This window comes from Mustela erminea, chromosome 4 (genome assembly GCF_009829155.1).
Source record: "Mustela erminea isolate mMusErm1 chromosome 4, mMusErm1.Pri, whole genome shotgun sequence".
In the NCBI taxonomy this organism is placed as follows: Eukaryota; Metazoa; Chordata; class Mammalia; order Carnivora; family Mustelidae; genus Mustela; species Mustela erminea.
This window is the reverse complement of record NC_045617.1, coordinates 87,932,373-87,955,833: the sequence shown is the minus strand read 5'-3', so window position 1 is coordinate 87,955,833 and position 23,461 is coordinate 87,932,373. Positions and strand designations below refer to the sequence as shown.

Here is a 23,461-nt window from a genome sequence, read left to right as displayed (position 1 = left end):
ATAGGAACCATGAGCCACTGGGAATAAGACCCCTATCCTGAGGGTCTAGAAGGACCGGCCAGGTTCCCAAGACAAATCCTCAGGCCCAGAGAAATCAACCCTGAGTCCCATAGCCAGAGTTGAGTGTGTTGTAAGGACAATAGAAGCCTTGTCACAAAACCAAGACTTGGGCTCTGAGCAAGGCTCCCAGCAAGGGTCTCCTGGCTTTGTGTCACATTAGGGTTGATGCTAGAATTCCTTAGATCCTGAGGGCAGAGCTTTGGATGGGCTCATCCAGCCTGCAGGGTGTCCCATGGCTGCAGGTATATGGAGAAGTCTAGCAGGCTGTGCCGAGACCCCTTTAGAGACCAACTGATGAGCACCAAGAGCAAGGTTGCCACTGAGTGGCACTCCACAAGAGTGGAGAACTTATTCTGGGGTGGGGTGGGGAGGCAGGCATAGATAACCCAATGGCTGATTCTGCATAGTCTGAGCAGACCAGATAGGCCAGGGGTCTGGAGGAGCAAGTGAAGAAGGAAGGCAGGGGCAAGGGTTGGGATCTGGTGGTGGAGGGGAAGGTGGGTCTGGTCACTAACAGGTAAAGACAGAAAGAGACCATCCCTGATCTCCAGAATTAGGCCCCTAAGGAATATGTCAAGCCCCATTTGTGTTACTTACTTGGGATCTCTGCTTCCTCAGCCCCACTCCCCCAGTCCCTCAGATCTCAACAGGCCTGTACCCTGCCCTCCATAGTTATATGCTCATTAATATTTCCTTCTGACTCAGCTCCTCGACTGAAAGAGAAGGAGACCTATAAGGCTGGGACTCTGGCTGATGGCTCCTCCTCAGACACTGTGGGCAGTGCCAGCCCTGCGGAACCCACCCCGGATGCAAAGAGGTACAGATAAGAGCTGTATTCGGTGGCTGGGAAAAGGGTGGTGGTAGGAAGGGGAGTGAAAGATTGTTCAGAGCCCCAGGCTAACTCAAGGGGAAACCTCATGGTTCCTTCCACCCCTGGGGAACCTCTGATCAGACAGGAAGTCAGGCAGACCTGCCTGTGTATCCCAGTTCAGCAATGACCCCTTTATCCTGGTGGCCTTCGGCCAGGATAGCCTGACAATGTGTTTCTCTTCTGCCGTGCTTGAGTCTGTCCTCCTCATTCCATCCCCCAATTCCTCTTCTTGCAACCATGGCTCACCAAGAACAGCACCCTTCTCCACTGCTCTGGAGTTCCTGGTGAGCTGCTTCCTGCCTGGTTCAGTCCTGAGCTCGCCTATCCCTTTATGTCCTTCAGCATCCCCTTGATCTGGGGCGCTGTGGTCCTGCTGAGCCTGCTGGTGGCAGCAGTGGTGCTGTTTGCTGTGATGGCCAAGAGGAAAGGTAGGTAGCCATCCACCAGCCGACCCCAGCACAGCCCCGCTGGTAGTGTACCAGCTAGCCTTATACACAATGTCAGACTCTAGGTCTGTGTCCCCTGTAGGTGGGCTTGTCTGAGCTTTAGTAAGGCCCACAGGTCCTAGAATTTCCTAGACGAGGGGTGGACAGGAAGGAGGAGATTCAGTGGGAGCTGTCCTGGTGACAGAGAGGATTTGGACAGCGTGGACAGTGGGATAAACAGGTGACTAGAGGAGGTGAGAGAAGGGTTTTAGGAGAAAGGCTGAGTGTTGAGGCCGGATGAAGGGAGGTGGAAGCAGTCAGTGGGTGGGGAGGCACCTGGCAGGCTGCAGCAGATCTGGGGAGGCAGTGGGGAAAGATATGCTGGTAGGAGTGAGATGAAGGGTCTGGACGAGGAAAGAGCCTTCAGGGACTTCTGAAGGGAGGGAGGAGATGGGCTCTGAGCCAGGATGGGAAGCAGACTATGGTGCCATCCTCTGTCTTCCCAGGAAACAGGCTTGGTGTCCGTGGCCAACCTCAGAGCAGCGGAGTTCGGGGCATGGTAAGAGGTCTCTGCAGGCCCCCAGCCAAATTCCTCTTCCATTCTGCCCAGTTCACTGAGAGGTCCCAGGATAGGGGGTGGTGGTGGAGAAAGACTGACCCCCAGTCAGGGCCCATATCCTCTTCCTAAATGGTGTAAACTTTGTACCAGTTGTCTTCTACCTTCCCGCCTTGGTATTTCACCCTCCCCAATTTGGGAAGAAAGTTAGGCCTTCAAAATCTTCGAAGGGAATCCCTCTTACCCACCAACATACTCAGGACTTGAGAGATAGACCCAGGGTGATCCTGGGCTTCCCTTTGTGGAAACTGGAGTAGAAGGAGGCATTTTCTCTCTTTCTCACTTGCCTGCTTTTGTTACAGGCCTCCTCCTCTGTGGCCCACCACATCAGTAACTCTGGACTGGGACTTGATTTGCCATCGGACGTTCCATATGCTAGGCTCGACTCACCACCTTCCTTTGACAATACCACCTATAGTGTACCTTTTGATCCCCCATCAGAGAAATCCCCACCCCCAGCCCAACCCTCATCTCCCCCTCTGCCTCCTAAGGTACTAATGTGTTCTAAGCCTGTGACATATGCCACAGTCATCTTCCCTGGAAGGGACAAGGGTGGAGGGGCCTCCTGTGAGCCAGCCCAGGATCCACCGAATGGCCAAACGCCACCCAGTTAAGCTGTTCATCCTCCTGCACACTCAAGAAGAGCATCCCCAGAACTCTGTGCATCTAGCCAGCCAGCCCATGCCCTCAACCCTTAGGATATCAGAGAAGCTAGGGACTTTAGATTCTAACCTAATATCTTGGCTTTTCTGACCTGAAGTGAGACTTAAATGTGACTGAGGTGTCTTGGGAATCCCCCATGCTGGTTCCTCTGCCATTATAACACTGAGTTAAATAAACTCTGAATGGTAATATATGAGCTCTTGATGTTTGAGGGGGAGGAAAGGGCCCGAGTTTGACTATTCCTATGGCATGGGAACTGAAGATTCTGGTCCAGGGTTTGTGTTGCATGATCTCCAGTCTTTCTGCCAGTAGGGACAAAGTTTCATTCTCTGGTCAGAATACTATGATGGAGTTTGATTCAAGGGACACTAAGAAGCCTTCTTCAGAAGTATTTCCTGCCTTTTTCACGGTACCTAAATTAGAGATCCATTGGCTTTAGTCTAGAAACCTCTTTTGCCTTCTGCTCTGCACGTTGTAAATAGGCGGCATCTTCTGATGTGACAACGCATGGGAGGAATGGGATCATGAGTGAAAGGAGACTCAGGACAGACGTGGTAAGAGAGATGGAGCTGAAAAGAAATAGGAGTGATGTTAAGGGAACATACAGAGGGTTGGCGGGGGGTAGGTGAGTGGGTGGATTGGGTAACTGGATGATGGGCATTAAGGAGGGCACTTGAACTAATTTGGGTGTTACCTGCAACCAATGAATCACTAAATTCTATACACTATATGTTAACTAATTTGGGTGTTACATGCAACCAATGAATCACTAAATAATATACTATATGTTAACTACACTGAATTTAAAAAAATAAATAAATAAAACAGGAGTAAGATCAGAAACTGAAGTAAATCCCAAGCCTATCCCTTGGCAGGACCAAGGATTTTCAAGTGCCAGGAGATAAAAGACCTCTGCAGACATGTTTATCAGAGCTAGTTCTCAACTGGGTGGACATCTGGTAGCACTGTACTCTTTGGCCTGAAATCTGGAGCCTGGAAAGAGCCCAGTAGAGAAAAGGCATGGCATGGGAAGAAGGGGAATGAATGGTAAAGGTGTGGTCATTGCCAAGTGTAAATGAAAGCTAGTCCAGGCTGTGGGTGGAAGGGCCTTTAAGATGTCTGCCAGGATTTCTTATGAAACTGTTCAGTTTGAAACTATCGGCCCATATTGAGATAAAAGACAAATAGAGAGAAGGGGGTGCTTGAGAAATTATTATTTTTTTTTTTACAGTCATGGAGAGCTAGGCATAAAGTGTTTTTCACCATCTGGAGAGGCCCTGAGTTTGGTCTAGGTATCCGAGAAAGGACAGGCAGAGCAAGTACCCTGGGCTCCAGCTGGGTAGGCCTAGCGATGCTATTTTCAGGGAGCTCTGGCAGGATGTTCTGAGCTTCCCCTGATAGAGTCTCAGACTGTGATATAACACAAATTTACTTCTGTCCCTTGTGGAGGTGGCAGCTGCCCACCAATCAACTAAGCCCTTATTTTCCCTGGCTAAGATAACTGGGGACTTCCCTGCTGGGGAAGAGAGGCAATGAGGGTAGGGAAGGATAAAATTTAAAAAGAACCCGTCTGGGGAAAAAGTTACTGTGGTCTGAATGTAGTTTGAACTTTTTAGAGCCTGACAGAAGTAAAAGCATATTTAATAACACAAAGGAAAATACTAAGATCAACTGGCTGGTGGAGAAGAGGGAAGGAGGAAAGGGAAATACATTAATTCCATCAATGCTCATGGTAAAAGTCTATGAATACCAAACAGAATCTCTCAGTTATAACTGTAACTTCTGAGATGAAAATACAGATCTTCTAAATTTTATCATAAGAAACATAGGAAAACAAAGCAAATAAAATGCAGGTGACATGACAAGGCCATTGCTTCATATCAGAACCTTTGAATGCAGCTAAAGAAGTTCTCAGAGGAAAAGTCACACCCTCAACAAGAATTAAGCATCTTACTCAAGTTGCTAGTTCATTTTAAAGGAGGAAAATTGTATAATACATAAATAAAAGAGCTTATTCTTTGAAATGAAATGAAATAAAAGAGAGAGTGTTAGCTAACTTACTCAAGAAATAACAAGGGGAAAATAATCACAGATATAAAGACAATGAAAAAACAGAGTATTTTGTGTTCATGGTGTGCCTGGGGTGGGGATAATGAATGTAGAGAAGGCTGAAATAAATTTTTGGGGTGACTGAAATATCTTCTATCATGATTGTGGTAGTGGTATGTGGGTGTATATGTTTGTCAAAACCCATCATTAAAATAGGTGCACTTTCTTGTATGTAAATTAAATTTTGATAAAGTTGATTTTAAAAAAATATTTGAAAGACCATGGGGGACTAGTTAAAATAATCTTAGAGAGGAAAATGTTCTTTAAGTTATTATACAAAACTCAGAAGCCATAAAAGAATTCATTGATACATTAAAACAAGAAAAGACTGATATCTTTTTCTCCACTAAAAAAGCACAATAAAGATAAAACTCAAAATGAGGAAAAGTTCTGCAACTTATACAAAGGCAGAGACCTCATTTCTCTAACTCCTACAAATCAATTAGAAAACAAATACTTAATAGGATATATACATATAGCTCACAAAACAGGAAATATAAACTTAGTAAAGATGTTTTACTTACTCTAAGGGAAATGCAAATTAAAAGTACATTGAGAACGATTTAAAAGAAAATGGTTGAAGAATTCAGAAAATACTTTCCCCAAATTTTTATTTAAGTTCTACTTAGTTAATATATAGTGTAATACTGGTTTCAGGAGTAGAATTTATTGATTCATCATTTACATATAGCACATGGTGCTCATACTAACAAGTGCTTGAACATAACAACTCCTTAAATTCTCTCTTCCAGGGGTGCCTGGATAGCTCGGTTGGTTAAGCATCTCGTTCTTCATTTCAGCTCAGGTCATGATTTCAGGGTTCTGAGACTGAGCCCTGCATTGGGCTCTGCTGAGCATGGAACCTGCTTAAGATTCTCTTTCTCCCCCACCCTCTCTGCCCCTACCCTCCCTCTGCTTGCTTTCTTTCTCTATAAAACAATTCTCTGTTCCATAAAAGCAATAAGAAAACTGGCAAAAATAGCCAGAATCAACTTTTTTAGAACTCTGGAAACCAATGGCTTGCATCAACCCAAAGAATCTTTACTTAAGAAAATTGGCTTTCTCTCCCTGTAGCTCATTTAAAGCACATAAAGCGGTATTCATAAAGTAGCCTTTACATGTCTGTGTTGACAGGCACACAATTTAAGATATAACTTTTTATGACATTTAATATACGAAAGAGTGGGCAGGGAATGGAGTTATACAGGATAAAAGTTTTTGTATATTGTTGAAATTAAGCTAGTATAAATAAGAACTGGATTGTTTTAAATTAAAATGTTAATTGTAATCCCTATAGCAAGGAAAAAACCCCTCACAAATATAGTAAAAGAAATGACAAGGGAATTAAAATTAAATTTAAATTGTGTATTTAATATAATGAAAGACAATGGAGAAAGAGAAGGAAACAAGACATCAGACACGTAGAAAACAAATAATAAGATGGCAGACATAAATCCTATCTTATCAGTAATTACTCTGAATGTAAATAAAATTCCAATTAAAAGGCAGAGATTGGCAGAATGTATTAAAAAAACTCATGATCCAACTACATGCTTCCTATAAGAGACAACCTTTAGAATCAAAAACACAACTAGGTTCCAAGTAATAGGATAGAAAAACCTGTATCACGCAAACTAACTAAAGAGAGGTGGGGTGGTTATGTGAATTAAGACAAAAGGACATTTTATAATGGTAAAAGAGTAAATCCACCAAGAACATTTAACAATTATAAATATATATGTACCTACCACAGCATTTCAAAATACATAAAGCAAAACTGACAGAACTGAAGGGAGAAATAGACAAATAGTAATAACTGTAGACTTCAACATCCCACTTTCAGTAATAGGCAGAACAAGGTAGATAGGTGGAAGATCAGCAAGGAAATAGTAGACATGAACAGCAGTGTAAAAACCAACTAGACTTAATAGACATCTGTAGAACACTCCACTAAACAACAGCAAAATGCAATACACATTCTTCTCAAGTACACATGTGACATTCTCCAGGGAAGACAACATATCTGACCATAAACATATTCTCGATAAATTTAAAAGGACTGAGATCATACAAAGTATGCTTTTTGACTATAAGGGAATGAAATTAGAAATAATAGAAATAAATTTTGGAAACTAACAAATATGTGGAAATTAAACAACACACTTCTAAATAATAAGCGGGTCAAAGAAGAAACCACAAGAGAAATTATAAATACTTTAAGAGGAATGAATTAAAAAATATAACACAGCAAAACTAAGGGGATTCAGCAAAGTCTGTGCTTAGAGGGAACCTATAGCTGTAAACACTTTATATTAAAAAAAAAAAAAAGATCTCAAATCAACAACCTAACTTTCCACCTGAAGAAACTAGAAACAGAAGAGCAGACTAAACCCAGAGCAAGTGGAAGGAAGGAAATAATAGATTGGAGCAGAAATAAATGAAATAGAGAACATATAAAGGGGAAAATATCAGCAAAACCAAGTATTAGTTCTTTGAAAAGATCCACAAAATTGACAAATCTTAGCTAAGGTTACTTTCTTTGCCAAAAGAACAAGAGAAGACTCATATTACTAAATGAGGAATGAAAGTAGAGGGAGCACTATGGACTTTATGAGACTAGAAGGATTATAAGGAAAATTGTGGACAATCATGTTTCATCAAAATAGATAACCTAGATAAAATGGACAAATTCCTAGAAAGACACAAACTACTTAAAGTGACTCAAAATTAAATAGAAAATCTCAATAGATCTATAACTACTAAAGAGGTTTAATTAATAATCACAAAACTTACCAGACAGAGAAGCCCCGGCCCAGATGATTTCACTGGTGAATTCTACCAAACATTAAAAGAGTTTTAAAACCAATCCTTCGCAAGACCTTCCAAAAAATAGAAGAGGCAGGCCCTCATTCTATGAGGACAATTTTACCTCAATTCAAAGACCAGACAAAGAGATTACAAGAGAACTACTGATTAACATCTCTTATGAATACAGATACAAAAATCCTCAACAAAAAATACTAGCTAATAAGCTCTAGCAATAAATAGAAAGGATTATATACCAAGACAAAATGGGATTTATCCCCGGAATGCAAGATAGGTTCTACACATGAAAATCACTAAGACATACCACATTAATAGAAAAAAGGACCAAAACCACATGATCCTTTCAAAAGAGGACAGAAAAAGCATTTGGCAAAATCCAATATGTTATCATGATACAAATGCTCAACAAGCTAGGAAGAGCTGGAAATTTCCTCAAAGATGACAGAGCATCTACAAAACACTCACAGGTAACATCATACCTAAAGGTGTAAAACTAAAAGCTTTGTCCCTAGGACTGAGAACAAGACAAAGATGTCCACTCTTGCCACTTTCATTCAATACTATAGGTTCTTGAGAGAGTAATTAGGCAAGAAAAAGAAACAAGAATCATCCAGATTGGAAAGGAAAAAGTAAAACTATTTCTATTTGTAGATGACATGATCTTGAATATACAAAATCCTAAGGAATCCACACATACACACAAAAAAAATCCAACAACCCCAGAGCTAATAAATGAGTTTAGCAGTTCCAGAATACAAAATCAATATACAAAAATCAGTTCTATTTCTATGAACTAGCAGTGAACAACTCAAAAATGAAATTAAGAAAACAACTCCATTATAATAGAGTAAGGATAATAAAATATTTAGGCACAAATTTAACAAAAAATTTCAAGACCTCTACACTGAAAACTATAAAACACTGAAAGAAATTTAAAAAGACCTAAATATGTCTGATCTATTTTCATGGATCAGAAAACTTAATATTGTTAAGATAGCAATTCTTCCTCAATTTACTTACAGATTCAACTCAATCCCTGTCAAAATTACAGCTGCCCTTTTTGTAGAAATTGACAAGCTGATCCTGAAAGTCATATAGAAATGCAAAGGTCCCTGAATAGCTAAAACAATCTTGAAAAATAATAATACAATTAGAGAACTCATATTCCTGATTTTAAAAGTTACTATAACACTACAACAATCAAGATGGTGTGTACTGGCATAAGGACAGACACATAGAACAATGGGACAGAACTGAGAGTTCAGAAGTAGACCCAAACATCTAACAAAACCATACATTAAAAAGAGTATCATTTAAGTGGGGGAGAAGAATAGTCTTTTTTTAACAAATAGTGTTGAGAAAAGTAGATATCCACATGCAAAGAATGAATCTGGAAACTTAGCTCATACTATATGCAAAAATTAACTCAAAATGAATCAAAGATCTAAAAGAGCTAAAACCATATAAAACCTAGGGAAAAAAACCAGAAGCATAAACCTTTGCAATTTTTAAGATATAACACTTAAAGTGCAAGCAACCAAAAAACAAAACCCAGACAAATTATACTTCATGAAAAGATAACACTTTTGTGCTCCAAAATGATACTGTCATGAAAGTGAAAAGACAGTTCACAGAATGAGAGTAAATATGTGTAAATCAAATCTGATAAGGGTCTAGTACTAGAATATATTTTTAAAAGCTTCACAATAAAAATATATGTAACCCCATAAAAAATGGGCAGAAGATTCCAAAAGACATTTCTCCAAGAAGACTGACAAGTGGTCAATAGGCTCATAAAAATGCTCAACATCATTAGTCATAAAGGAAATGCAAATCACCACCACAATGAGATACCATTTCATACTCACTAGAATGCCTATATCAAAAAAAGAAGCGGGGATGCCTGGGTGGCTCAACTGAGCATTCTCCTGGTTTCATCTCAGGTCATGATCTTAGGATCATAATATCAAGCTCTGCATTGGGGTCCAGGATCAGTGTGGAGTCTGCCTGAGATTTTCTCTATCCCTTTGCCTCTGCCCCTCAACCTGCTTATGCTCTCTCTCTCTCTCTCTCTCTCTTTCTCAAAATATATAAATAAAATCTTTTAAAAAGAGAATAACAAGTGCTGGTGAGGTGAGGATGTGGAAAACTGGTATCTTCACATACTGCAGGTAGGAACGTAAAATGGTACAGCTACTTTGGAAAATAGTTTGACAGTTCCTTAAAAAGGTAGAAATAGAGTTTCTGTATAACCCAAATTCCATTCCTAGGCATATACCCAAGATAACTGAAAATATATGTTCATACAAGAGCTTGCACACAAATGTTTATAGCAGTATTATTCATAATAGTCAAATAGAGGAAACAACCCATGTATCCATAAGCTGGTGTGAATGGATAAATGACATGTGGTATATCCATACAATGGAATGTTATCCAACCATAAAAAGGAATGCTACAATGCGGACCAACCTTGAAAAGATTGTGCTAGGTGGAAGAAGTCAGACATAAAAGGCATATATTATGATTCCATTTATATGAAATGTCCAGAAAAGGCAGGTCTATAGAGACAGAAGGAAGGAACTGGGTAGGGACTGCTAATGGGCATAGACTGAGTTCCCTTTGGGGTGATAAAAATGTTCTGGAATTAGATAGTGATATGGTTGCACAACTTCGCGATCTACTAAAAGCCACTTGAATTGTGTATCTTTTTAAATGGTGAATTCTATCTCAATTTTAAAAATTGCCAAAAGGAAAACAAATGGCAAAGAAAGAAAGGAAAAAGGAAGAAGCAACACAGTATGACTAGGTAGTGCCTTTGTGGGAACCACGGGTGCAGTAAATATACAATATTGCTTGCATGTGCATGGATGATTTTGCAAGGATGCACAAGGAAGTGGTAACACAGATCAGCTCTGGGGAGGGGAATTGGTGGCTGGAGGACAGGAATGGGAAAGACTTTCATTGTTAGACACTTTTGTTCCTTCTGAATTTTGTGCCACATAAATGTATAATCTATATTTAAACATAAAAATTAAATTGGTAATAATAGCTAATACTTATTGAGTGCTTATTTTGTGCCAGGTACTGTTCTAAGTGTTTTATCTAATACTTATTGAGTGCTTATTTTGTGCCAGGTACTGTTCTAAGTGTTTTATATTTATGTTATCTGCATGATGATGTTCTTTTATTCTGTTTTCATCCTCATTTATAGAAAGGGAAACTGAAGCATAAAAAAGATGAATTATATGCTAGAATTAACATAGTTAGTAAGTAGCAGAGTTAGAATTTGAACCCAGGCTGTCTGGCTCCAGAGTCCTTGTTCTTTACCACTAGTCTGTATTGCCTCTCAGAAATTAAAGGAGGGGGAGAAATTAAAAGAGGGGGAGGATGTGAGAGAAGGACAAAGGAAGAAGAGGTAAGAAACAGAGGAATGGAAGAGGGAGTAGGATGGCAGTAGAGGGAGTGGAGGGAAGGTAACAAGAGGACAGGGGTAAAGGGACTGTGATGGAGAGGGGGAGCAGGGAATATACAGACCAGACAGCATGATTAAAATGCCAAGTACAGGGTTCCTTTTCCCAAACACTTCCCTGCCTGTCCTTAAAGTTCTGATGGTCATTTGAATAGAATATTGAAGACTGGGTATGGGATAGCTTACCATAGGCTAGGTCCTATGAAAGCTTCTATAGCCTAGTGCAAAACTCTGGAATCAAATTTGAATTAGAATCCCAGCTCCACCATTTTGTGGCTGTGTTTTCTGGAATAATATCTTTCTAAGCTTCAGTTTCTTCATCTGTAATATGGAGATAATAAAAGTACTTGCTTCACAGAGTTGATTGAAGGATTTAAAGAATGTATTTCGAGCACTCAGGCTGGCACAGAGTAAGTGAACAATAAATGGTAGCTCTCATAACATTATTTAACAGGCTCCATGAACACTAGATGATTGAATTGTAAAGTATAAGAAATTAGTAGGAAGATCTGGCTCTGTGTAAGAAAAGCCATCAAATGGATAAAAGTACAAAGGTAGCGGCTCTAGAAAGGGAGAATAAAAAGAGAGCTAGAGTCATATACACCTTGGCAGTTTCAGTTTCACATGGGAATCCCCACGTCATAAAGTGTAAAAGAGAAATGGAATCCCACAGCCCTATGCACCCGAGTCCTTGACTTCTTAGGAGCCCATTACTACATCCTTGCCAAGAGATCATCAAAGCACTCATAATGCTGGCTTTCCATAAGTAAACACAGCCTCTGTATTAGGGCTGTGTTTTCCATCTGCTAATGGATGTCGCCTTATGTAAGAAGCAATCAGTTCATCTCAAAGCCTCCCAGGCCTCCAGTCTACTGCTGGTTCTAATTTCTGTCTCAGTTGTGCCAATGACTGTTAAGAGTTAAGAAAGAGATATCTAAGTTTCATGCTTCAGAAACATAGGCTTTTATTTTGACAAAGCTAAAGATAGTGATGACCATAAAAGGCTAGTATATTGAATATGAACACTATACAGTATCTTAAAAAGGAGAACTTGGGTCATTTCTTTGTGTCATATACAGCAAGAGAACCATGGTCCCTTCAGATAATTTTTTTTAACATACACATTCTTGAATTTCTTCATCCTTATTCTCCTTGACATCAGACACTCTGTCAAATCCTGAAAGCAGGAGCAGAAACAATATCATAAGCCCCAAAGAATGTCCTCAGCAATTATGAACCTAACTTATGGCCCTAGAAAAGGAGGAGATTTTCTAGCCCTGAGGTAAGGAACTCTATTCTTTCCTCTTTTTCTTGCCCACATTTTACCATTAACCTTCATAGATATTCATTGTGGATGCTAAGGCCTTCTTTCTCCCTTAGTGACCATCCAGATATTCCATGGAAACAATCTATCTGTTTAAGCTGGGACCAAGGAGGAACTTTCTATGCCCACGGGTCACAGATGTTGGACAAAGGGCTGAGAGAAGGGGTCATACTGTTTAATGATAAAAGGCCACTGTCTGTCTGGGCTGGGTCCAGAGCTAGTGAGAGGATGATAATTATCTGCGGAGCAAGGACTAAGTCCTTATAGCTCGGTGTCTCTCCCTTCTTTGGAGGGGCCTTTGACTGTCTGTAAGAATCCGAGCCTGTTTGCAACATCTCTGAGACAAAGGTTCCAGGAATGAATGCTTACTCTGCATTCCTAAATTTCTTCCAAAGAAGTTGTTTTCCTCCAGGAATTCTCCCTCTATCCAAATCGTGGTCAAGCAGGTGTCAAAAGGTCTGGCAATATTAGTCGAGGACATGGATTCTCTCTGTCCGTATCTCATTATGGAGGTTTTAAGCTCTGAGACCCACTGGTGATAGACTGGGCAGGTCACACATCGAGAGAAGAACTCCTTACAGTACTGAAAGGAGAGGGAAGTCCATGAGCTCAAGGATGAATACCTTCTTCCTCCACTCCACTCTACCAGGACTTACGACAGTGCCCACTCAGCATACTCACTCAGGGCTCAAGGGGCAGGGAAGAGTGACTCATGGCAAGCAGGCCCAGAGAATTGGTTTTGAGCTACAGGGGAACTGGAATGCCTTAGACGCAGAAGGCAGGGCTGTTGGGACAGGTGTCAAACTCAGCCAGAGGGCACTGAGAAGGATTAAGTGTTAACATTTTAATGGTCTTGGGTAGTAGCTGTGCAAAAGAAAGTTGGGGAATCTAGTCCTGGCCCATGCAAGAATACCTGGGAGGGTACATGAGGTAAGTGGAAAGAGTTTCTAAGTTGAGGAAAAAGGTTTGAGTTGGGATAAGAGAGACAGAGGCAGCAAGGAGAAGGAAGAGTAAGGGAGAGATGCAGGTGGCAGAGAGATCAAACTAGAACTTAGGTGTCAGGTGAAGGACAAGAGAGAAGAGAGAAGCAGGTACCTTGAGGGTTTGGCTGCGGGTCTCTGGGGGAGTATGCATGAAGACACCCTCTGGCATTTTTTGTAACATTAGCACATGGCATTCCAGGAATCGGACAAATCCATGTGAACCAAATAGTGAGGCATTGGTTCTTTTCACCAACTGGCGAGCCTTGGAGATGTGGTACTCAACCAGATTCCACTGCGAGTCCTGGGCAAACCTGGAGGGAAGAATCTCATCTCCATCCCCTGCTGACCGACCGTGGCTCTCTCATAGAGCCGTCATAGCTTTAAGGCTCTAAGTCCTCCTGGACAGTCAGAACTGTGATGATGGCCAGTGGCCAATGCTACTAACTCACATGAAGGAGACTTAAATGGAGACCATCCAGCACTTCACTGTAACCTTAAACTTAACCCTCAACCTATGCCCAAACCTGCTCAGGGACATAAAGAACCCTTCTAATAAGATGGGAGGGATGGGAGGTAAAGGTCTTTAGAAAGGCACAGAGGCAGAATAGCCCTGCCGAGAGGGTTTGTAAAAGGCAGTAGCTTAAATGACCCCATGGTATCCTTAAGTTTCTATTGCTGCCCTTTCCCATCAAGTAAGACTTTGGTACCCCACATTACCACATGGCCAGAGATGAGTGGATCCCCAGCATGACATTACTCTGAGAGTTTAGGATGCAGCTGTGCTCACAGTGTTGAATGAAATGCAGACACTCGCCAAAGGACCGGCATAGCAATCCTGTGGACAGAAAAGATAACCAGGCTAGGATCAGTTATCAGTGTAGGAACTGGTATAGAAGGTGTGTGATACAGGAGAACAGATAACATCTGAAACACAGACACCCTGAGTAACAATGTGGTTCCTAGACTTTAAGAAACCAGGGGCTAGGATCATGGACATGACAAAGGGACAGGCTCATGACTACCTGTGTTCCAAACACAGGGCCCTAATTTAGGTCTGAATCCTTCAGGAGTACAGCAGAGCCCTGCACAAGATTTACCTTTTCCATAGAGCAGTAGATCTAAGCAAGCAGAATAGAAGCAGGCCAGGCCAAGGATATCATGACTCTGGGAAATGAGTGCCCACTGACTCTCCAGCACACAGACACATAGATCAAATCTGCCAAGAGACAGAGCCACATGGACCAGCTAGAAAGTGGGGAGGATGGTAGAGGAGAGGAGGGGATCTTCTATCTCCAAAGTAGTCTAACATCCCCTAGAGATCTTCTCGCCTTATCTCTATTTATACAGAAGTTGTCTGTGCCTGAAATCAGACCTGCCTCTAAGCAAAGGAAGTAGGAAAATGCCTGAGCCAGTTTCTAGGTTCTTTTTTGAGCTACTGCAATTACCTACCCCCTGTGGAGAAATGAAGGAGAAGAGGGAGGAAAAGGGGGAGGCAGAAGAGAGGGGGAGGAGAAGGAGGAAGATGCATTTCCACTCTTAAACCCCACACTTAAAGACAATGCTTCCTGGAATGATTAGAGAAGAGACAGTCCTGGATGTTAAGAAATGGAATAACATCTCCCTCTCCATTTCAAACTTCCTCGGGAGACCATGCCCTCCCCTCTTAGACAACAAATACAAATGGCAGAAAATGATCTTAATACTTCTTCTTTAGAAATGCAGATCTGAAGAGAACTGAGAGAACCAGATTCTCCAGAGCTGGTTTCTTGAGGTGTCTGCATATCTCATGAGCTTGAAAACCTAAGGAAGTCAAAGATCATTGTATGAGGCCTAGTGGTGAACTTGGCTTCTCTAAAAGCCCTAGCCCCACCAGCTCCAAGCCCCATTACCCAGCTTGATGGAGAAGTCAAGATGGCCAAGGCAGAGCTTGGTGTAGGCTAAGGCCTGCATGAGCCGGGCTGTGGCCAATAATCCCTCCCTGGAGAACCAACATAGGCTGCTTTTCTGAATGGCCATCTGCTCACACTGTAGCCACTTGTCTCTGTCACCCATATTCTGGGAGAACTGGGATAGGGCCACATAGGTAGAGACAACCTGTGGGACAACAAACATGGGGCAAAATATTCTGACTGTACATTCACCTTATACTTCCATCTTGTCCCTTTTATTTTTGCTAAGAGCCCACTATGGTGCCTTGCTGCCCACCTGATCAGGGACTACTGGCATCCCTATCACTCTCCCCAACTCCTGCTAAGAAAACACACTCCTTGTTGCTCCCACACTTCTAATTTGATCATTCCCACTGCCTGATCTTTAAACAAACCACTTTCTCTACCTGCCCCTCTTCTTGTTCTCTGATCCCAGACTTCCCCTTCAAGACACTGGACAAACCATACTTCAGTGTTTTCTCTAATGAAGTCCTCTGATATGTGTTCCTTAGAACTCTTCAGAACTACTGCCTAGATGTCTATTATAAGTATTTGCACATTTGACATCATTAAAGACTTTCTTCTTGAAACACTGTCTTCACTAGGTTTTGAGGACATCATATTCTTTTGGCAACTGCTCAGTTTCTTTTACTGATTTCTCCTTATGACCCTGACCTCTTAACAATGGAGCTGTTAACTCAGTCCTTGGACCTTTTCTCATTCCCTCGGAGAGCTCACCTAGTTTCATGGCTTTAAACATCAATGATACCTGAATTTCTATTTCCAGTCCAGACCCCTCCCATGCACCCCACATTCATATGTTCAACTGCCTACTTAACATCTCCATCTAGATGTCTAATAGACACCTCAAATTAAACATGTCTAATACCTGGCTTCAGTATTTCCCCAAATCTGTTCCTTGTGCAGACTGTCCCATCCCAATTAAGAGCATCTCTATTCCTCTAGAAGTCCAGATTGCAAATCTTGGGATTATCCTTGACTCCTTTTTCTCTCCCATCCCAGAAATGATCCACTTGGTGAGTCCTGTTGGTTCTCTCTTGACTGAAGATCACTCCTCCTACTTCCTCTGCCACCACAACAATCCAAGCCAACTATCTCTTGCCTGTATTGCTGGGATAGTCTCCTAACTTGCCTCCCTGCTTCCTCTCTTGCCTCCTTCAGTTGATTCTCAATACAGGAGACAAAATGACCCTATTAAAATATAAATAGACTGTCACTTCTCTTCTCAGAACCTGCCACTTACTTCCCATCTTCTGTAGTGTAAAAGTCTAAACCCATATAGTGGCCCACAAGGCTACACCATCTGCCATCCACCCTCTCCTGGCTCTCTGACTCACCTCCTGCTTCTGTCTCCTCCCTTCCTCACTGTTCCTCAAACATGGCCAGCATGCCTCGTGCATCACTGTGCCTTCTGCCGGTGCACTCTTCTCCCTGAAGCCATATGGCTTACTTTCTCACCTCCTTCAGATATTTGTCCAGATGTCACCTGCTTATTGAGGCTTTCCTTACCATCTTGTTTAAAACTGCACCCCATTGTCCAGCTCTCCCAGAACCCCATGGCCCCTTGCCTCCATTTAATTTTTCTCCACTGCATTTATTATCAACTAACATTCCATATATTTCACTGATTTGTTGTGTGTTTCCCTGGAACCAAGATCAGTGCCTGGCACATAATGCATATTCATCAAATATTTATTGAATAGATGGATAAAAAAGATAAGACAGACAGATGGACACTAAAGTTAGGAAGATATTTCCCTTCCTTCTTTTTTCCTAAGTCAGCAGTTCAAATCCTTCTTTAGATCATGGACTCCTTTGAGAATCCAATGAAAGCTGTGATCTGTTAGCTACCTCCCTCCACTCGTCAAGTGTTCTTTTGAACATACACACCACAGCTGACATTCAGTTCAGGGAACACACAGACAGCCATGCCTGGAAACCCATCTAAAATCCATCTAAAAGAACTCATCTGCAATGTGGGAAATGCTGCTCAAACATACAATCAGTATGTCCTATAGAGTCTGGTTATTGTGGAGCCATGCTAAACTCAGAATCTCTCTCCCTAGCATTTTAAGTTTCTGAGTGATGTCTAGGGGTAAAGCAAGGACTTGCTTACCTGGGCTTCATCTGCAAATTCCTCAGCAGAATTCTTCTGCATGAGAGTGGCGAGGCAGGCAAACCTGCGGCTGCTGGCTGTGGTGTCCAGGTTATAGAGCTGCCAGAGCAAGGAGAGGCAGCGGACCTGCTGCTGCAGGACTGCCAGCTTCTTCTTACTGCTGTGAAGCACAGAGCACTTAGTTTGTCCATAGTCCGCACAAGTGCCCGCTGTCCCTCCCCATAAAAATCCAAATCTATTCATCGGAGGCTATCTACAGACTTTCAAACTCAGACATGAGTTTTTTTTTTTTTTTATGGGATCCCCATAAGACTTTTTTTTTTTTTATAGATTTTATTTATTTATTTGACAGAGAGAGAGATCACAAATAGGCAGAGAGACAGACAGAGAGAGAGATGAGGAGAAGCAGGCTCCCTGCTGAGCAGAGAGCCCTATGCGGGACTCGATCCCAGGCCCCTGGGATCATGACCTGAGCCGAAGGTAGAGGCTTAACCCACTGAGCCACCCAGGCGCCCCCCCATAAGACTTTTTAAACCATCCCTCTTTTTTTTTTTAAAAGTCGACCCAGGGCACCTGGGTGGCTCAGTGGGTTAAGCCACTGCCTTCGGCTCAGGTCATGATCTCAGGGTCCTGGGATCGAGTCCCACATCGGGCTTTCTACTCGGCAGGGAGCCTGCTTCCCTCTCTCTCTCTCTCTCTCTGCCTGCCTCTCCGTCTACTTGTGATCTCTCTATCAAATAAATAAATAAAATCTTAAAAAAAAAGAAAAAAAAAAAAGTCGACCCAGCATGGGACTTGAACTCATGTCCCTGAGATTGAGTCCTGTGCTCTTACTGAGTCAGTCAGGTGCCCCAAAACATCCCTCTTGATTGAAAAAATTCAAAGAAGTGTTTTTAAAAGGGTTGTTCTTTGAATTGCTATTTTGAATATATTTCCTACAAGTTATAGCTCAATAACTGGATAGCAATGAAATATTTTGTATGCATATCAGAAATAATATTGTTACATAAATGTATATATGTATACATGTATATACACATACATATATGTATCTTGATTTGAAAGAGACAAGGTAATATGTATCTTTATTTGAAAAACACAGAGTAATACTATGCTCAAAAACAAAAGAAGTATTCACTCTACTACATTTCACTGGCTCAGAGAGTAAGGTAGAAGAACTGGAAGTGTTACAGGCTTGAAAGAGGAGTCTCGGGTCAATAGAGGCAACACTCCAGGCCCCATCCTAGTTTAGTTCTCTGGTCCTAAAGGGACAGGGATGACTTGGCTAGACTCCTCACTTCTCACTAGGGTTGTTTGGAGATTGGCTTAGCGAACAGGAACGCCAATATTTTTCCAGGAATGTTTGGAAAAAGACACCAAACCAGGTCCAAGGGAAACTCCTTTTCAGCAGTCGAAGGGCTTGCCTGGCCAATTTTTTGGCTAATGTGATCTGTCCCATCTTGAAACAGACCTAGAGATGGGAAAATGAGAAACAGTAATGTAAATGTGGGAAGAGTACTAGGATGAGGCTCTGGTCATTTGGCGTTAGTACTTGGGCTGCTGAGGCACTAGAAAGAGAGAACTGCAGCAGGGCCTGACCACACTAATGAGCACCAGTAGGGCCACAGGCAGGTAAAGGAGTGAGAAAATAGGACTGTGGAGAAAGCACCCTCTTTTCTCATCTCCCTCATGTTTGTCACTGAGAAGGCTGTGGTTTGGAAAGTGATGCTGCTGGACTGAAATGGGACTGTCATGCAGCAGAGACTCAGATGTTTCAGATGTCACTGAAAGGATCTGAAATGTCACCAAATCCCTTATCTGTCAGGTCATGCTGCCACAGTGTATGTGGGGGTGGGAGCTGAAGAACTACCTTGAGCTTATCATATTCTTCACGTTTTAAGACTAAATCCTCCAAGAAAGTGATAGTCTGTGGTGATTCCAGAACAATCTTGGGAAGATTGCACAACAACTTCTTCTTATAAAGGGAAAGAAATAATTATTTAACCTCTGGATTGCTCAAAGACCTCAGATTGAAACACAGATAATATAATACCATGGAAAACTCTTAATATTCTCTTTGGCATTCAAAGCATTCAAAGGCATTATACACATTAGGTTTACTCCCTTAGCCAGATTATCTTAAAGTTTACATTGAAATTAGTTTTTAATTTTTTAAAATTTTAAAGCTTGGCTCTCTAACATCCCCCATGGTTTTATGGAGTAATTATGTATAAATTGATAATTATCCCAACACATTTTGTTCTGTAGATTTAATAGTAGTGAGGCTGGGAAAAGTTGCTGAGCTGTCCTGAGTTATTCTTATGCAATAAATAAATTTACTTCAATATGTATTTTGTAAATAGAGTGTCTCATGGCATGCGTTCCCCAGAGCTTCTACCTGTTATATAAATCTCATTCCCTAAGGAAATTGCTTTGATACAGAATAATCTATGAGGCACATATTTTTTTTAAAGCAAAATGTAGAATGGAATATAGAGAGCTCCTATTTGTATATAACAAAGGAAAGGGGAGACCATATACATTTATGTATGCCAAACCCCTCTGGTAGAATACATAAAGATTTATAACATCAGGGAGGGGACATAGTAGCTGAGTGAAGGGGTTGGGTATAGGGAGACTTTCATATGTATGTTCTCCCCCCCTCCCCATTTTATTGAGATGTATTTGACACAAAGCATTGTGTAAGTTTAAGATGTATGACATGATGGTTTTTTATTGAGATATTGTAACTGACATATATAACGTGTTAATTTTAGGTGTCCAACATAAAATTTTTATGAGAACTTTTAAGATCTATTCTTTTAGCAACTTTCAAATACATAATACAGCATTGTTCAGTATACTCACTATGCTGCAGATTATATCCCTAGGACTTATTTATAACTGGAAGTTTGTACCTTATGGTCACCTTCACCTTTATGTCCACTCCCCAGCTGTTCTGAAGTTAGTTTATATGTACTCCACTTAACAAAGGACATAAATAAGCAATTCACAGAAAAATAAATGACCGGTAAACATACAAAAATAATGTACCTTATTAAGAAATACACATTTCAGTATAATATAACTTTCATCTATAGATTAGAAAGTTTAAAACAGACTGATAATATCTGATGTAAGGATGTGAAGAAATGGGAAAAATTCAAATTGAAACACAGATGGTTCCTGACTTAAAATGGTTTGACTTAACAATGTTTAGCTTTCACACAATAGTGTGAAATTGATATGCATTCAGTAGAAACTGTATTCTGAATTTTGCTCTTTTCCTAGGGTAGCAATATATGTATGGTATGATACTCTCTCATGATGCTGGGCAGCAGCAGTGAGTGCCCTCCCTGTCAGCCATGTGATCATAAGGGTAAACAACTAATAGACTTACAATCATTCTGTCCCCATAGAAATTAAGGCTTAGAAGGCTTAAAATAATCTCAAATTAGAGACAACTTAAATGCATGTGAAGAAGGGACTGATCAAACTTTGATATAAGCATACAATGGAGTACTTGGCAGCTGTAACTGATTGTATGTACACTAATATGCAAAAATGTTCCGTCTGTACTGTTAAGAATAAAGGTCAGCTACAGAAGAATGAGAATATAGAATATGATTCTATTTTAAAAATAACAAAATAATAATGATATGCCTATGTGTGTGGATCTGGTGGAATTTGCACAATATTAACTATGCTGGGGATAGCATGGAGCTCTTTTCATTTTCTCCATATTGTATATTGCAATCTTTTGAATTTGTAGAACGTTTCCTTGCATTATCACATTTACAACTGCATACAAAAAACCAAGATTTTTAAAAGAAATAATAAGATAACTCTCAAGGAGAAATAACCCGAACTTCAGGGCCCTGCCCTTACTTTACCTCTGACTGAAGACAGCAGAAAGTGGCCTCCTCAAACTGACAGATCTTCACCTTGTGGTTTTTCAAAAATGAGAATGCTGAGGGCTGGCCCAGAAGACTGCTTGCCTTCCTCAAATAAAAGAAGGCCTCCGAACAAGACAAGGGATGGAGAAACAGGATTAGGATTTGGAAGACCCTAGTGGTGCAATGACGTTGAAGGATGCAGTAAGGTTATGATGAGGTCAAGACTGGGATTGGAATTGGGGTGAGCTCACAGTAAGAAATGGGGAGGTGGATGGCACGTGCAAGTCAGGGGCAGGGCGGGCAGTAGTTTGTGCTCTCAGACTAGCACATTCCCACTTGGTGTTTCCTGCTAAACCCCTTCTAGCACCTTTCTCTATCTTGCTCCATTTTTCACCCAAACTGACTGACAGTAAGAAATCCCCATCAAATTCCCCAAGTGAAAGGGCTCAGATCAAGGGCTGGGAGCAGAGCTTGCTCACCATATAATTCTCTGACAGGTCCAAGGAGGCAGCAGCGGCCTCCAGCAGGTAATAAAATGCACATGTGGTCTCTCCGATGACCAGGCAGTGCCGGGTGAGGGGTGAGAGCACGAACTGCAGGATTTCCTCACAGTGACAGGGCTTTCTGGTCAGCATGTCTTTGTCGGGGGTGCTCTGAGCCAGCTTCCTGTTCACCTGATCCAGGAACTCTTCCTCTGTTCTTTGTGCAGAGAAGATGAGTGGAGAGTGGTCACAAAGCAACCACTCTTCTCGGGCATTCCCAGGTCTCCAAGCCACTGTTTCTGGGAAGCTTTCCTTTATGACTCATCGGTTCTGTGTTTAGCCTTCTCCTCCATCACTCCATAAGTTTTGAAAGTCAGGGACCTGATCTATACTGTCAATACCCTATTAAGAATTTTTTAAAAACCCAAAGCCAATCTAAGTACCTCACAGATTAAATGGAGAAACAACTACACCTGAAGAGTAAACTAACAGCATGTGAAATAAAAACATGAACATGATACAAGGCAATAAGTAATAAATACATTTCTCTATTGGCATATTTGAACTTTGTCATAACACATTTGAACCTGATTTTATACAGCACCATCTCATCCTGTAACAACACTGTCTTTCAGGTAGGCAGAAACTATGTTCCTTTTACCATTGAGGAAATTAAAGCTTAGAAAGCTTAAGTGACTTAAATGACCTCACAGCTACTAAATAGAACCAAACCTAGAGCTCACTTCTCTGACTACTAGTCCAGTGCACTTCCCACAAACACCATGAGTTCAAAAGAGGTTAGATCTCTCTGAGACAGAATGACTGAAAAAGATGGAAACAGAGGAGGGCTTTGAAGAATGGGGAATACTCTGATTAGTAGAAGGATGTGGAGGTCACTTAGTATTTCAAAAAGAGGGAACTGTGTGAGTACAGATATACAGGTGAGTGTGAGGATGATTTCTGTAGAGTACAGATTTTTCTTTGAAAACCATAAGAAATCAGGTTGGATAAGCAGGACTGGAAACTCTAGAGTGGCTGGTAAACTCAAGGTAGGGACATTTAAAATCAATAGACTAGGCATTAGAAAGCCAGGAGGCACATGATTGGGAAATGTAAATTCCTTTTTTTTAAAAATTTTTTATAAACATATATTTTTATCCCCAGGGGTATGTAAATTCCTTTTAATATCACCTGGAGACAAACATAATTGAGAAGGCAAATTTATAGCAGAGAAAAATCTGCTATGTGTACAGTTCATTTGAGAACTCTTAAATGAAGCTTTTCCTAAACACTAAGAAATAATTTCCCTACAAAGAATCAAAAATTCCCATTCCAATTCTCTGTTAACTTGAACTCTGGACTGAGTACAAGTGTCACTACTCCAGGGTGGTCAGATGCTTTCCTGGTCTGCAGGTGAGGTGAGTGGCCCAGTTTAATGGTCACCTGTGTCTCATTTCCCATCCCCCCCACCCAGTACCTCCTCTCACCATCTCCATTTACCTGCAGCGTTCACTTGCGAAGGTCTCTTGACTTCTGAATGGTTTTGTCTGGAACTGAAAACTATCTGTAGGGAGAAAAAGATTATCTTTCATTATCTATCTTTGTATTAACTGAGAACATTTCCAATTCCTGCCTACCTCTCCTCCGAAGCTTAGTTCATGACCTAACT

At 41.2% G+C, this 23,461-nt stretch overlaps 2 protein-coding genes across 13 annotated transcripts in view; one reads left to right on the top strand and one right to left on the bottom strand.

The window, feature by feature from the left end:
* Positions 1–23,461, top strand: part of TREML1 (triggering receptor expressed on myeloid cells like 1) — a 78,985-nt gene that overhangs the window by 2,251 nt on the left and 53,273 nt on the right. For 2 of the 3 annotated variants that reach the window (XM_032339879.1, XM_032339880.1), the window contains exons 3-5: positions 766–877; positions 1,274–1,359; positions 1,863–1,915. In XM_032339879.1, coding sequence (XP_032195770.1) covers positions 766–877; positions 1,274–1,359; positions 1,863–1,915 — 251 coding nt within the window. Of the gene's footprint in view, positions 1–765; positions 878–1,273; positions 1,360–1,862; positions 1,916–2,274; positions 2,829–23,461 lie in introns of those variants that run through there. The other variant, XM_032339878.1, reaches the window with a different exon arrangement.
* The window catches only part of LOC116588590 (adenylate cyclase type 10-like), a 41,997-nt gene continuing 29,853 nt past the window's right edge, over positions 11,318–23,461 (bottom strand). For 4 of the 10 annotated variants that reach the window (XM_032339862.1, XM_032339865.1, XM_032339866.1 and 1 more), the window contains 12 exons: positions 23,293–23,356; positions 21,790–22,009; positions 21,308–21,433; positions 18,713–18,885; positions 17,415–17,574; positions 15,239–15,443; positions 15,053–15,149; positions 14,447–14,565; positions 14,067–14,184; positions 13,462–13,660; positions 12,736–12,949; positions 11,319–12,219 (listed from right to left, as the gene is read on the bottom strand). In XM_032339862.1, coding sequence (XP_032195753.1) covers positions 12,155–12,219; positions 12,736–12,949; positions 13,462–13,660; positions 14,067–14,184; positions 14,447–14,565; positions 15,053–15,149; positions 15,239–15,443; positions 17,415–17,574; positions 18,713–18,885; positions 21,308–21,433; positions 21,790–22,009; positions 23,293–23,356 — 1,760 coding nt within the window. In that variant the 3' untranslated portion in view covers positions 11,319–12,154. Of the gene's footprint in view, positions 12,220–12,735; positions 12,950–13,461; positions 13,661–14,066; positions 14,185–14,446; positions 14,566–15,052; positions 15,150–15,238; positions 15,444–17,414; positions 17,575–18,712; positions 18,886–21,307; positions 21,434–21,789; positions 22,010–23,292; positions 23,357–23,461 lie in introns of those variants that run through there. The other 6 variants (XM_032339864.1, XM_032339867.1, XM_032339863.1 and 3 more) reach the window with 5 other exon arrangements.